Consider the following 15348-nt stretch of genomic DNA (forward strand, 5'->3'; position numbering starts at 1 on the left):
GATTCAGTAAACAGATGAATGCACTTAAGTCAAATCACACAAGATTCAAGATAAATGCTACAGCTCAAAGATCACTTCAGAAGAACAATCATTAATGGAAATCAGAACTTCACTTGTGACACTGCTGAATGTGGGAGCTTTAGAGGTACACACCTGAAGCTCTGCTCACATTTCCTCTGTTTACGTCATCAATCCACTTAACATGCCTAAATGCCCCAAAGAGGCTGTGCCAAGTGCAGAAAGCCACACAGGACACCGATATATGGGCAAGTATTTGTTTAATGTGACCAGTTCCCTGAGGATACTGCAAATCTTCTTTCTGCATTTTAGAAAATGTCTTTCTTAGAAGTAATACTTTTTCCAGAAACCTGAGTTTGTATCAAACAGAACTAAAAATGCAAGAAATGGAAAACTTCTTCAGATATGAACTTTCTTGCCCCTCCTCACAATACTCACAACAGACAGTGCAAGAGATGGTGACAGAGGAGGCACTTGAAAAGAAGGCTCATATTAAATTAGCAGAAGCAAGATGAAAAACAGTAGCTGGAAGTTTACAAAATGCTGATTGGATTACATTTTATTTTATAATAAGAGAATGTATCATGTAGACTAACTGCTGAGGTGATGCTACAGCAACATGATATTCGTATAACAATATACACAACTTCAAAATAATTACAGAGTGACTTTATTGAGCACTACATCAAAGCCGAGAGGTAAAATAAGCAATTCAAACATGTAATTCACTTTGGAGTTATATGAATTAGCACTTAGAGCCATAAAAAAGTAAAACCCACAGTATAATTACAGGAGTTCTCTTTAAGGGTTTGGAAAATTATACAACAATTTACTTGCCAGTTTAAGAAGGTGTTTGCTTTTTTTTTTTTTGTTCCACAGTTAAAGATGTCAAGAATCACTGTGAATGAAATCAAGAAGAAAGAGTAAATTTAATCCCAAACAAACTTGTATGACAGACAATGATTGTCAACTAGCTCTGCTTTGTATATCTGCCAGTCTCAGGAAGGGAGCCATTTAACAGATAGCCTGAGGAAAGCCCAAGCTTCCATCTTCAGTGGTGGCTTTGTCTCCAGGTAAACCTTTGCACCATTTAAAAAAAATTGGCTGGACAATTACTTGCAGTGTCAACAATTCAGGGATCCACCCAAAGGCCTAAATTATTCCACTTATACTGAGCCAAATCCAATGTCATTTTGCTCATTCACCAAAAATGTCCCAGTCCAGGTACAATTTGCCCAGACTAATAACTCATGTCAGAAAGATGTGTTCCCAGAGAGTAATCCATTATCTCCATAACTTCTGGAAGTTAGTGACCCCTGTCCTTATCCATGAGAAGGACCAGAAGTGGATGCCAGAACTGTCTTCTCCTTTCTGAGCAGACATTACCCTGTAGTCAGACAGTGCTCCAGGTTTATCAGGTGAATGAGGCCAACCAACATAGGCAAAACTGGTAAGATTGCGAAAACAATTAAACATTTGCTGATGGCACACATCTTTATATAGCACACTGGTTCCAGTGCAACCTCTTTATTTTTTTCCTGTTCAACTGAGACAGAATCATATGACTTTTAAAAAATGGTTAATGGGCCAAAGCAATGGCCTGTGTGACTCACCAGGGCAGTATTGGGGAATGATATTCATTAGGTACCTACAAAACTGAGAGCTGTCAGCAGTCTATTTCTCTCTAGTATATCTCCTTTTCCTCCAGTGACCCCAAGGATTACAGTCTTGCCTGCTGCCTGAAAAATTTCTTCCATAACTTGCTGTACTAAAACTCCAGAATTCTGTTACCCACCATGCATTTCATCTTTAGCTCACCTTTTACCAGAGAATATTCCAGAGAATACCTGTTTGCATATTGTGGGTTTCATGAAGACAGGACAGAAAGGTCAGTCATCAGCTTTGAGAGCTTCCTTGATACATTGGATACCTCTTTTTAACTGAGGTTTGTCACAAGCCTGCCATGGTCTATTTAAAGACAAACTGAAAGGCTACTAGGAGGTAACCTATTCCATACGCAGGTTCAGGAATTGCTGCACAAAATCTCATTCCAAACAAGTATCAACTTACTCACTTTTAAAGCAATTGCAATGAAGAATTGCTAACAGAAAAATATGACAGCATAAAACATGACTGAACAACCAAATAAATTACTAGCTAGCCTCTTCTTTCTCAGCTAAACCACACAGATCCAGTTATGTCAAGATTCACCTGGAGCATGTAGTGATGCTAGACAAAGACAAGCTTTTGGAATTAACCAACTTTATAGCAGACCAGACAGCATGGTCTTCTCTATGAGTCACTGAAAATACACTAGAAACTACAAGAAAAGGTAAGGGTGAAATTTGTTTGTTTTCAAAGTTTAAATCCCATATAGTTCAGTGGAGCATTGAAAATAAAGCAAACGGAGAAACAAAAGATTCTTCTGTTGCATTTTCATTAAGCAACTAATTTAATTGAAAAAGGATGACTTCCCTCCACTTCCCCCCTGCCACAAACAATGCATTTCATCTGTTGGACAGATGGCATATTTGGAAGACTAAGTTAAAATGTGTTCTCTAACAATTCAACATCTCTAAGTACCAAAATAAATTGAAAACATAAGCATGGAGCGCAAGCAGCAAAAGGAAACTTGGTTGTAGACAATACTCAAATTTATTAGGACTAAAGGAAAGCATTACTATGAAGTGTCTGCCAAAGCTTATGGTCCCTGATATGTCCCACAAAACAGATCTGTACAGCCAAAATCAAAACTTCCAGTAATTTTGCTGTGAAGAAGCCCTGCACACTTAAAAATCTAAAAAAAGCTCAGTTCAAAGCGTAGTAAAGTTTCCCCACTAAGTCTCACATTACAAGATACTATGGCTATAGAAACTACAATAATATCACAACAACTCAGGAAATTATAAAGAAAAGGCCAAAGATGCAGTTTTCAAAGCTTTGGCTGCATCCTATCAACACATTTGGGCTTGCTTTTTTTATACCTTACACCTGATTTACTTGCCTACAACAGCAGCTTGCAGCAGAACAAAACCTCTGCTCCTGCAATCTGCTGCACAAGACTCTCCACCACAGGGAGTGCAGAGCCAAGTTTATGTCACGTATGTGAAGTTACAGCAACATTCAAACTCAGCACACATATACAAAGAGTCAACCAGGTTGGTAGAGAGCAGATGCTCTGATCACTCAGCTGTTTCATGTGCTCACTGATGTTAGGCAGCTTCTGGAGGTGTGAGTGGGACTCCTGGCTTTCATCACTCAGCGACACTCGCTGTACTTAAGCACTGGCATCTCAGCTCTGGCTCCTCTCAGGAATGAAGCAGGTGAGAGGGAATTACCCTACCAAACGGATAATTGGTTGGGGATGGAGTACAACCATCACTTCTAGACTAACCAAATCTTTTCCTTTCGCCCTTTCTTGACATAGCATGCTTTTCAACCTGTTCTTAATTATTCTTGCTTTCCTCTGCAGTTTGCAACTTGTTCACCTCTTTTGGGACCAAAATTAGACATTGTGCTGTACCTTGTCTCCCTGGTGCCAATGAGATTTGAATAGTTATCATTCATGTCTTGCAGATATCTCCTTTTAATACATCTCAGGATGGAATTTAGAAGAAGTGAAGCATACGGGACTGCCACTAGTATAGAGAGGCGTGTGTAACATAGAGCTATCACTCTTTTTCTTCTTTACCCTACATGAGTGCATACAGATTACAACAAAAAAAGAACTGGAAGACACTCATTTTCTTAAGAAAAGCAGCATATTTATTTCTTACTTCTCAAGTTAATCACATTGTGAAAGTTATCTTTCTGGTATGTACCTTTACCTCATAAGAAGATAAAGGAGATAAATTATGTAAGGATGGGGGTCACTGATACTGGTATTGATTGAGGGAACTAGCATGAGTTTAGGTAGGTTAAGAATTTTAGTGTCACATTAATTACTGCATTTTCCCACTAGAAGGTTTTCCATGTAATATCAGAAAACCCGTAAGCTGTAGAATTTGTGTAAAATTGGTTTTAACACAAGAGCAGCCTCACGCTATATGTATCTTGGAACTGCAAAGTTTAAAACTGCTGGTTTTCCTCCTGAGCCCAGGGTTTTGTACATTTTGTGATGTGCTCAGAACACATTGGCACAGTTGTTCTCTGTTTAAGTAGTAAATCCTATCACATCCAACCCACCTGTTTATATTGGATACTTGCAAAACAAGAAAAATTAAGTATCTAAGCCTGCTTCTAAAAGTTTTTATGATACTTCACAGCACTGGTGTTCCCTTAAGTAATGTCACTACCTTACATAGTCTCTATCCTTCCAATGCAATATTTATGAATTCACCCTGGGAACTAATAATATTGGATTTGAATGTGGTGAATAATTTATTTCTCTGTATGCACTTGTCTTTCTTCATGTTAATGTTTAACCCTTTTGTATGCATTGTGGTTGACTATTTGGCTGCAGCTAGTGCAGCAACTCATGGGTTCCCCATCGCCAAGGATCTGTCATGCTGCATTTCAGTTTGCCCTCCTGCTCTTGCTTAAGACCCTCTTTCAGTAGCTCCACATTTTATTTTAATCTCTCCAGCATGCTTGTCTTTTCTACTGCATTTTGAGTAGACACTTTGTAAGTCAATCGCAGTGTGAAATAAAGGGCTTTTTAAAGGCATAACTGGACCTTAATTTGTAAAGCAGGCCAGCTCCGCTGGACTGTAACCCACATGCTTGTTACTGATGAGCTGGCTCTGAGGGGCTCTCACTCTGCATGCTTGGAGGAACTGAAGGGACTGCATTTCCATCACAGCTCCTGCAGGTAATAAACTCAAATCAAGTTCATGACAAAGTGTTACCACATGGAAGGAACACCACGAAGAAACACCTACAGGAAGGACAACATGCTGCGGGCCAAATCTTTCAGCAGACCCAGAAGAGAGCAGAAATCACTGTGTCCTCTAAAAATTACTCAAATACTCAGAATACCTTCCCTCATAGACCATGATCCATATCTTTAGTCACAAGTGGATTCTATGGTGTTGGAGATGACTTATGTAAGAGGCAGTAACAGAGGAGGTCCAGTATCAAGTGCTCCCATTTCACTTTTCTGCAATTTGAAATTAGTAATCTGACATGTTCAGGTAAAGCAAACCTCATTCCTGCTGACCAAGGCATGACTCCTTTCCATTTCAGTGGAAGGAGATTCTCCCTGTATCTACTCAAAATCCCCAGCAGTGCCAGCCACAAAGGCCTCCACACTCCCCCAGGACAAGTGAGTTCTGCGAGTGCTGTCCTGAGAATTACCTTTTCATGTAACCACACTGCCTTGCCCTTGCATTACTTGTCTGAATTCTTCCTTCACCACTGCTCTCACACAGATCCCTTCAGCCCAGTCACAACACCCCATTCTCTTTGCCTGATGTTTTGACTCTACTTTTGACCATGCGTGGGCATGTCCACAATCACATTTTTGATTCAAGCTCATGGCCCTTATTAGAGTACTTCACTGCTATTTACTGCTTCCTGAACCAAACATACTTTTATGAAGCCTGATGAGTAGAAGATTGCCAGGATCTACCAGTTCACCTTCAAAATCATGAGGCTTTCAAAGTAATACTAGAATTGGTTGTTGGTTGGTTTTTCAGTTTTGCAAGTCTTCATAGCATCCCAAGGAACAGATTTGATTTTTTCCTTCAAACATCATACCTAGAAAAAACTCTTCATTCAGGATTTAAGAATGCCATCAACAAATAAAAGACTCTTGATGAAACCATGAGTGTTACTGAACTCAGTCACAAGGCTTAGCAAGATTAACCAAATCAATTTCTCAGTTTCAAAAGATACCATTCCTGTTGTGCTATCCCTGTGCAGAATGGCAGATTTTTATTTTTCCACTAATGGTTTAGGTCATCCAGACCCAGTTGTAATTGGACTTCAGTATTATAATCCTGCACTTCATAATAAAAAGATAATGAAGGTGCTCATGATTGAGTAGCCACAACTTCCTCCTGTGCTGTGCTAGTTTATGAATACTTTCCTATCATGGAAAGAACAGGAAGAAGAAGGACAGTTGGAAATTTAAAAGTGTAATCTGTAAGAGATATTCATAGACTGTGAAATGATCTGCATAGATTAGCTGCAGGTTAACAAAGATCAACTCAAAATGGATTATGTTCTAACAAATTTCAGTGAAAGCACAGAGCTTTGCTACCTTCAGTGATGGGAATTCTATGCATTGAGTAGCTTTTTAGATAAGACAAACCCTACAGATTGCAAAGTTGGTAATATTAGAATCTATTTTTTGTAACAGTGGGTAGGCTGCTGTATGAATGCCAGAGGCAAGCAAAATTTACCTTTAACTATGCACACACTCTGACAAAGTACCAACCTAAAGACAAAATACTTTCCAAGCATCTTAGAAATTAGATGGATGAAAACTGCAGGCTATTGTAATTCACAAAACCTGCATTCCTGTTGTCTCAAAGTCTTTCAAAATCGAGAGGCTGAAAATGTCAGGCTTAATATAAAAAAAAGCCAGTTCACTACTGTTTAAATTTTTGCAGGACATCAGCATGCACAGTATCCCTTACATATTTATCTTCTTGTGACAGGCAATCTGGCTTTAATTTCCCAAGTCTCTTTTATACTGTCCCTTTACTATCAGTCAGCCTCTCCATGTCAACAGGTTTCTGATATACTATAAACTGAAGATGTATTAAAAAGTAAGAAATAATTTTCTCTCTTTTTCTAAATCACAGACTAAAATGATTTTTTGTCCCTAATATTCTTGAGCAATAAACTAATAGGAACAAAACAAATAGATCAGTGCTGTAGTACATATTCAATTCTAGCTTTTGGATTGATCTGAATAATACCATTCACTCCCTGTAGCTTCAGAAGGATTACAAATGATTATGAATAACAGACAATGGGAAAATCTTCTGGAAAAATAAGATTTTTTTTCCCTTGAGATACTGCCATTTACAAAAAAGGAAAATAAGATTTAAAAGAACACAAAATAATTATTCCAAATATTTCTACAACTATTTTACACTACGTGCTGGTTTTGGCTGGGGTAGAGTTAATTTTCTTCACAGTGGATAGTATGGGGCTGTGTTTTGGATTTGTGTTGAACACAGGATTGATAATATAGTGATGTGTTTGTTATTACTGAGCGGAGCTCACACAGAGCCAAGGCCTTTTCTGCTTCTCGTACTGCCACGCTGACAAGAGGGCTGAGGGTGAATGGGAGGTTGGGAGAAGACGCAGCCAGGACAGCTGACCCCAAATGACACATGGAATATTCCATAGCATATGGCATCATGCTCAGTATATAAAGCTGGAGGGAAGAAGGAAGAAGGAGGGTAACATTTGGAGTGATGGCATTTGTCCTCCCAAGTCACCATTAGGTGTGATAGGCCCTGCTCTCCTGGAGGTGACTTAACACCTGCCTGCCCACGGGAAGCAGTGAATTAATTCTTTTTTTTTTTCTTTGCTTGTGTGTGCAGCTTTTGATTTCCCTATTAACCTGTCTTTAACTCAACCCATGAGTTATCCAGCTCTTCCAGTTCTCTCCCTGACCCTGCTGGTGGGGACATGAGTGAGCGGCTGTGTGGTACTTGGTTGCTGGTTGGGCTTAAGCCATGACACACTGCTTCTAATAAACGTCGGGAAGTGGAGAAATATTTTATGGGTTCTTTATAAATACTACTTTATTGACTGTACTAGGCTCAAAAGCTCAGTTATACTGTGAAACAGTGCATCAAATTATAAGGGGGATCTCTGTGGTTCAGGCACTTCATGAATTCTCTCAATATTTTATCAGCCAGGTACTAAGTCTGGTAACCACAGGAAGTTACTTATTGTATTTCAGTGTTTCTAAACTCCGACAATTTTTGCTAACTGAAAATTTGCACACTGCATGGTCATCTTAACCCTTTGTTTTACAAGCACGATGGAGATTTTTTAAATTACTGGAATCTTTCCCACCTTGCTCTGGATGGACTGCTTCAAAGATTATCCACCAATATTTTAAGAAAAGCTAAATGGAGAATTTCTGCTCTATCAAAACCACACACACTGTTTAATTCATGCCTTAAAATCCCTAGCAGGCAAGTACTTAAAAGGAAACTAACCTTGCTTGCTTTTTAGTGTTTTGGGTAGCGATTTTTGACTGTTTTTTGTTTGTTTTTTTGATTTAAATCGAACACTTCATCCCTTAAAAAAAAAATCAATCACTTAAGACTGTAGAGGGCTGAAGGCTTAAAACTATGTTCTCATGAAAGATGGCTGGAACTAAAACAAAAGTCCAATGAAATGGGAAGTATCCACTTAAAAAAAAACCCAAATCCTAAACAAAAATACCTAAACTAAAAGAAAAACGCACAGCTCCTGCCTGTTATTTTAGTATTCTTATTAAAATACTTCACATCATTTTTCTGAAAAGGCCAGTTTCACCATCTTCTTGGACAGAATGAAAAAACCTGGGGAAGATTTGATAAGGAAGCTGCTAGCACATATTCCGGAACAAAATACACCTGCATTATTCACTGAAGTGCTCAGACATGAAATACATCAAGTGACTCCATCAGTCACTAATTAACATCAATTTCACAGGTGTTCTAAAAACCAATCCTCTATAGACCTCACATAGACACCAATCTACAGAGAAAGGATAAACAAATGATCTCTTAAATTTGTGTTTTCAGATGCTTATTTAAAAAAAAAAAGCCAGGAGGTAGTAGGATAGAGATCTGAACTAGGAAAGAAGAGTCAATTTTCACTGACGGTGTAGAAGATTGTTTAGCTCAACTATATTCTTTTTTTATCTGTCACATACTAACACCAGCAACACCAGGAGTGTGCTAGGGCAACTGGGGGTTGCCTCTACCTGCAGAATACCACACAGAGATCTGTCTTAGAACTCACAGAAATCAAGAATTAGTTAATCTCATGAAGTCTTTGGTGCCCAAGGACCAAAGAAGAGTGGGCTATGCTAGTGCTGGGCTTGTGTGACAAGGTTCTGGTAGTGGAAAAAGGACTACAGGGGTTGCTTCTCTGAGAAGTTGCCAGAAGCTTCCCCCCATCTGACAGAGTCAATGGCAGCTGTTTCCAAGGCAGCTCCAATGCTGAGCCAATCAGGAAAGGTAGTAAGGCCTCTATGATAATATATTTAAGAAGGAAAAAAAGTTATTGTGGAAAAGTAATTGTGACCAGAGAAAAGAGGATTGAAAATATGTGAGAGGAACAGCTCTGCAGACCCCCAAGTCAGTGAATAAGGAGGAGGAGGAGGCGTTCCAGGCACCAGAGCAGAGACTCCCCTGCAACATGTGGTGCAGACCATGGTGAGGCAGCCGTGCCCTTGCAGTCCATGGAGGTCCACAGTGGAGCACAGATTTACCTGCAGCCTGTGGAGAAACCCCACACTGGAGTAGGTGGATGCCTAAAAGAAAGCTGTGACTGCATGTGAAACCTGTGCTGAAGCAGGCTCCTGGCAGGACATGCTGGTTTGTGGAGAGAAGAACCCACACTAGAGCAGGTTTCCTGGTAGAACTTGGTGACCTCATAGGGGACCCACAGTGGCTGGATCAGTCTGTTCCTGAAGGACTGCACCCCATGGAAGGGATCCACACTCAAGCAGTTCACAAAGAATCGTAGCCTGTGGCAAGGACTCACACTAGAGAAGTTCATAGAGAACTCTTTCCCATAGGAGGGACTCCTTTCAGGAGCGGGGGAAGGACTCCTCTTCTGAGGAGGAAGTAGCAGCAGAAACAACCTGTGATGAACTGACTGTAACTCCCATTCCCCATCTCCCTGTGCTGCTCGACGGAATAAAGTTAAGCTTGGAAGGAGGAAGGGGATGGGGGACAGGTGTTTTTAAGATTTGTATTACTTCTCATTATCCTACTCTGATTTTCATTAGTAGTAAATTCAATTAATTTCTTCAAGTCAAGACCACTGGCATGGGCAACCACTGTTAATCTTTAAGTCAAGTAAACCTTTACTGGGGGAACACCTGAGAAGGGAGAACCAAAACTACACCAGCAATGTCCATGTACAGAAGTGAGTAAAGCCTTCCTTCACTGTTTGCACTAAGAAAATTGCTACTACCACCTTTATTTGAAAAAAAACCAGACTAGTACCCTGATCTCCTGAAACCTGATGATGCTAATTCCTTATTCTGAGAACAAGTGTTATTTTCATTTCTTCCACTAGGAAAAAAACGCCACACATTATTTTAAAATATCCAAAGCTTTGGCACCCAGCCATGACAAAAAGCCAAAACTAATACTATTTCCAACAAAAGACTGGAATGTACTCTGCAGAACAGCTACGGTCCAGTGCGTATCTGTTGGTGGCCTTCCACTACAGCTAACTACACACTGCCCATAGTAGCTACCAGTCATTTCAATGCCAGGCATTGCATGGTTGTTCATTATCTCCACTTCGAGTTTTTAGGCATTTTGTAATGAAATATTTTAAATGTTGGATTCAGGATTACTTTGTTCTGACACATTATTATATGTTTAGTTAAAGAATGCATAGACCTTAATCATGTATTAGTTTAAATGTAGACAGTTATCTAGTCATATGAATAGAGGCGATTTGAAAGATAATGACAATTGCAGTGAATTTATTATTAGTTCCACTCACACCTGCAGAGTTCACAGTTCAGAGATGAAGCTGTAAGAGGGTAAATAACTCCACGTAGCCAATAATGCAATACATGAGTTACAAAGCAAGAGGATCTTTGTTCCAAACATGACCCTAAGCAAATACCAGGAATTATCTGCCCTTCTTACCAATCCCCACCCATGTTTTGATTAGAAGAATGAAAAACAAAACATAAAAAAGCCCCACTCATGAATAAGCAGTCTTATCCAAGGGACTATCTAAATGATTCATCATTTATCAATGTTTCTAAAACACAAGCAAATATTTCAAAAAGCAAAATATTTGTAACTTATACAAGGCTATAGTCTGTTACTCCACTGACGTTTTCACCAAGCTTTCAGGCGTGAGGATGATTACAGACAAAGTCCAGAAATTTTCCTGATTGTAAGTAGCTAATCAAAGGGCACCTGCAAAACCAATCAATCAATTGTGTAGATATCTAATCAGCTGGTCTTTCTACAGACAGCCGACCTGCAGCTGGATGAGGCTGTGTTAACACAGCCCAAAATTACATTTTTAGATAGGTGAAAGACTTTTTCACAATGTAAACAGAAAAGTTTCTGGGTGGGATAAATCTGTCCAACTGGTACTGCCCATTCTGAATGCTAATGCAAGCACGAAAAATACACATCTGGAATAAGCATTGCTTTACTCTTCCAAGCTGAGTGTTAACAGTGGAGAAGCAACAAACATAACTGTACTCTTGGACAAGAGAAGCAGCTGGTACAAAAATAAATAAAATAAGTAAAAAGATATTTCATAAGCACCAGAGTGTACTAAATAGATTTTAAGTGTGAAATATTTGCTTAGCCTTAGAATCCCTGCTTCCTATCTCATTTAGTAATGATAAACATAAGAGGCTGATTTTGTCACTTCTGTCTACATCTATTTCTGTTTGTAATTGTGTAGACAAAAAAACTGAGTAATTTGTTTTGAGAGGAAGAAAAAATGTACATCATCCCTCTCAGTTGTCTGAACTTTAAGAGGGTAACAAATACTCATATACCAGCTGAAAATTACAGATTTCATTTCCACACCAACTTCACAGCACAAAGGTGAAGAAACTAAGATTACGGTTTGCTTTCACTGATAACTAAGTCAAATTGCTTTCCACATTACCCTCCTTCTGCTGACCAAAAGCCAACTGTTCCACCACACTGATGCACACACATTGCTGAGCATTTCAACTCAAGGCCTGGCAGCTCAGGATATGATTTCTTGATTAGCTGAACAGAGATGAGTGAGGACTACCACCAGAGATTGTGACTATTCACATCCACCCCATCTTAACTACTCACTCTCACCTGCTGTACTGGCATCCATAGTAAGCCACATAAAAGAAATAATCTGTCCTCTTGTATAGAGCGTATCTGTACTATTTCAAAAGGAGTTACAATAGCCTTGTCTGGAAAGACTGGCACAATATAGTATCAAATCACATTTTAGAAAATAAACTAACACAGTGTAAAACAAAAGAAAACAAACCATGAGACCCTACATGCCTGCTTCCACTGTTTTCATCCTGAAGAAGCCATCATGATGCCCTTCCTAACCTGAAATGTTGTGAGGTGCCATGATGATGGGAAAGAAAAGTTTATGCTGTACAATCACACAAGATTGGAACAGTGAACTCTATCTCTATAAAAGGGCTCATTACTCAAATTCCTTAAATTTATCCTATTGGCCTGCCTCAAAGCATTGGACCGGCAGCAGAGCCCATGTTCCACAGATATTGCCAGCAAAAGGCCAACTTCACCTGCCTTGCTAGATCCAACTGCAGTGTCTTGGTTTATCACATAAACATGCTGACAGACAAAACCACTAAAATCCTGCCTCCCCTTGACTCAATGACAAAAATTCCATTAGTTTAATCACACTGAGATTTAACCCAAGTTATGTATAAATGCCCAAAAACACATGGAGGAAAAAAAAAAGTTGGAAAGGCTAAATGCTGTTGATGTAAACTCAGCAAGTTGCTTGGCACACAAGTAAACGTATAGTGAGTTAAAAAGAAAAGCCAAAAAAGCAAGGAGAAAGCAAACACAAAATAACAGCAGCTTACCTTTTGAGGGGGTGGTCCATGGTCATCCAAATAAGTGGAATTTCCTACAAAAAGAAGGAGGATGTAGATAAACAAAAGCCATCCAACGCAACTTCAAAACTTGTCAATTCATGGAACCAGTGTATCTCTATCCCATTTGTTTTGTGGTGTCAAATAATTCAAAGAAAATAAATTCCCTCTGCTTTAATTTTTTTTATTGACAAAAGAAAAAAATTTAATTTGTTTAGGCTGCATTTGTAATAATAGCTTAGATGCACTTTGTCATTTCAGAAAAAAAAAAATAAGGCAGCTTTCATTAATCAATTACATCTTTCCATTATTTGTATGACAAGAACTGTCGGCTGCATCCTTGTACATTTTAAGCAAGTGAACACAGTTAACCTCAAAAAGATTTCTTAAATAATAAAGTATCAAAGGCCTTTATCAGATTTTTATCCAATGGAGATGACAAGCATTCCTTGTCTCTCTTCTAACATGGATTTTCTTCAACCCACAAGCTGCATTTTATGCTCAAACAGTATTGGTTGAATGGGAGTTGTTTTCTGAGTGTTGTTCTTATTATTCAGACAAAAAGCTTCAGAAAAAAAACAACAAATCTTCTAAACAAGTGAGTTCTCCCTTATCAGCTACAATAAAAAAGGCAACAATTTCAGACTTTTTACTTGTTCCTTACAAATACACACTGATACATGAAATACACCCTACCCCACACACATAGGCTGCCTTCCCTGTAACTGTTCTTCCTTAAACCTTCTCTAAAAGAATTAATCAGGAGCTTTCCCAACATATCCCAGCGCATGATTAACTGTTGCAGCAAATCTAAAAGTTCTCATTAGGCTACACATGCCCCTCCTCTCAGACATCCTCTGACGAAAGAAAGCAAAAATACCTCTGCTCTAACCTTTTATCAGTATGGGGTATGAGAATCATTTTTGCAGGTGCCTAATAGATATCCAAAAGTCATACAGAGGAGGACTTCAAAAAGCATGTCACACTTGTGAGCATCTTCATTCCTGGAGTGTTGAATGGGGAGCAGAAACTGCCTCTGGGGTAACATAGGCTAGTGGGAATAAAACGCAACTTGGCAATCAGGAGCTGCTCTCTTGTCAATCTGGCCAAGAAAGACTGTGTGTCACACAGTTTTTTGGAGAGCTGGAAAAAATCCCCTGAGATTTCTGGATCCAGAAGGCAGGAAGGAGACATTTGTGTGTAATTATTATGAATTTCAATGTACAACAAAAAGGTGGGACTACTTTTCAGAAGTGTTTTGCATTCCATTTTTTCTCTGGTTTTCCAGCATATGTTAATAAAACCGTGAAAACTTCAGACAAAAGGCTTCCAACTCATCTAAAGGTAAGTATCAATACCCCAAACTTCTTTTACAGATGTATGTACCTTGATTTGGAAGAGTTTGTGCAGCTACAAAAGCTTGAACAGTAACTTTTCAATGATCATCTGAAATCATTAATCGTCTTCTGAAGCACATGAGAAACTCAAGGAAATAGAGAGTATTGATTTGAAACCTAGTCAGAATAACTTACAATGAGCAGAGGAGGGAAAGCTTTAGACATTCCCCACACCCTTACTCTGTCCCAAACTTCACAAGCAAAGCTAGCTCCTGTCTCCTGACAGATCACCTCCCTCTGCTGCGGAGGCATATGAACCAGAGTCAATCTCAGCATCCACAGCACACCACATCAATTCAATAGTCTGAATTCTTTTGAGTTCAAGCTTTAAATAAGAATTTGCTTTCAGTAATAAAAGCAAACCTTTTTGCTGTATGATTCACATCATGCCCTAAGTAATACACTAAAATAACTCCACAAATCCAGACGCAGTGGAGTGCAGAAGCAGCCTGTGAGGTGCACCAGCCAGCTCCTTAACCCCATGAAGCCCAGCATGTACCCTCACTGATCATCATATAACAGAAATGGACTTGCTTCCCACGCCACCTGCAAAACAGGAGCCACACTAAAGGAGACTTAATACTTGCAGAAATATCATGCAAAACGTGAACCTAGGTGAGGACATTTCTGAAAAACTGTAGGAAAGATGATGACTTCCTAACATAAGGAGCAACGAGAATCTTATTAAGCCTAACTCCCGTTTTATGAACTTAGGGTTCATTTTTCAGACAATACATATCAGACTAGGTTAGTTTAAAAACAAAAGCAAAATTCAGCATTGTAAGTATTTTAAAAATGGAAAAATTCCAAGGTAAAGCCAATCTATGAACTAACAGGTGACATAGTGGGAGAGGTTGCACACTAAAAAATCAGGGATTTAGGAATGGCTATCATAAGCATCAAAACCACTGGCCATAAGCTCAAGTGTTTATTGTAACTATATTCACAGAAAAAGCTTTTATGCAGCTTTTATATGCTCTGGCACAGACACCATGTGTTTGACATCACTAGGTGCCACAAGACACAAAGAGGCTTCTTTTGGTAGAAACGATAAAGTGATAGAAGAGAAGGTCATCTTTCCTCATTAGCAATCTTGTCCATTGCCTTGAAGCAACCTATGGCATTAAATTATTAGGATGACTTCTCTCAAGTCCTTTAATAAAGATATCATTGCTCTTGTCTGCTGATCAAGAAAAT

General features: G+C 39.0%; 1 protein-coding gene across 2 annotated transcripts in view; it reads right to left on the reverse strand.

Moving 5' to 3' along the window:
* UST (uronyl 2-sulfotransferase) overlaps window positions 1-15348 on the reverse strand; it is a 159878-nt gene that overhangs the window by 87570 nt on the left and 56960 nt on the right. For both annotated transcript variants that reach the window (XM_071549353.1, XM_071549354.1), the window contains exon 2: window positions 12746-12789. In XM_071549353.1, the coding sequence (XP_071405454.1) occupies window positions 12746-12789 (44 nt within the window). The remainder of the gene's footprint in view (window positions 1-12745; window positions 12790-15348) is intronic.

Source organism: Pithys albifrons, chromosome 2, assembly GCF_047495875.1.
Source record: "Pithys albifrons albifrons isolate INPA30051 chromosome 2, PitAlb_v1, whole genome shotgun sequence".
Classification (NCBI taxonomy): domain Eukaryota; kingdom Metazoa; phylum Chordata; class Aves; order Passeriformes; family Thamnophilidae; genus Pithys; species Pithys albifrons.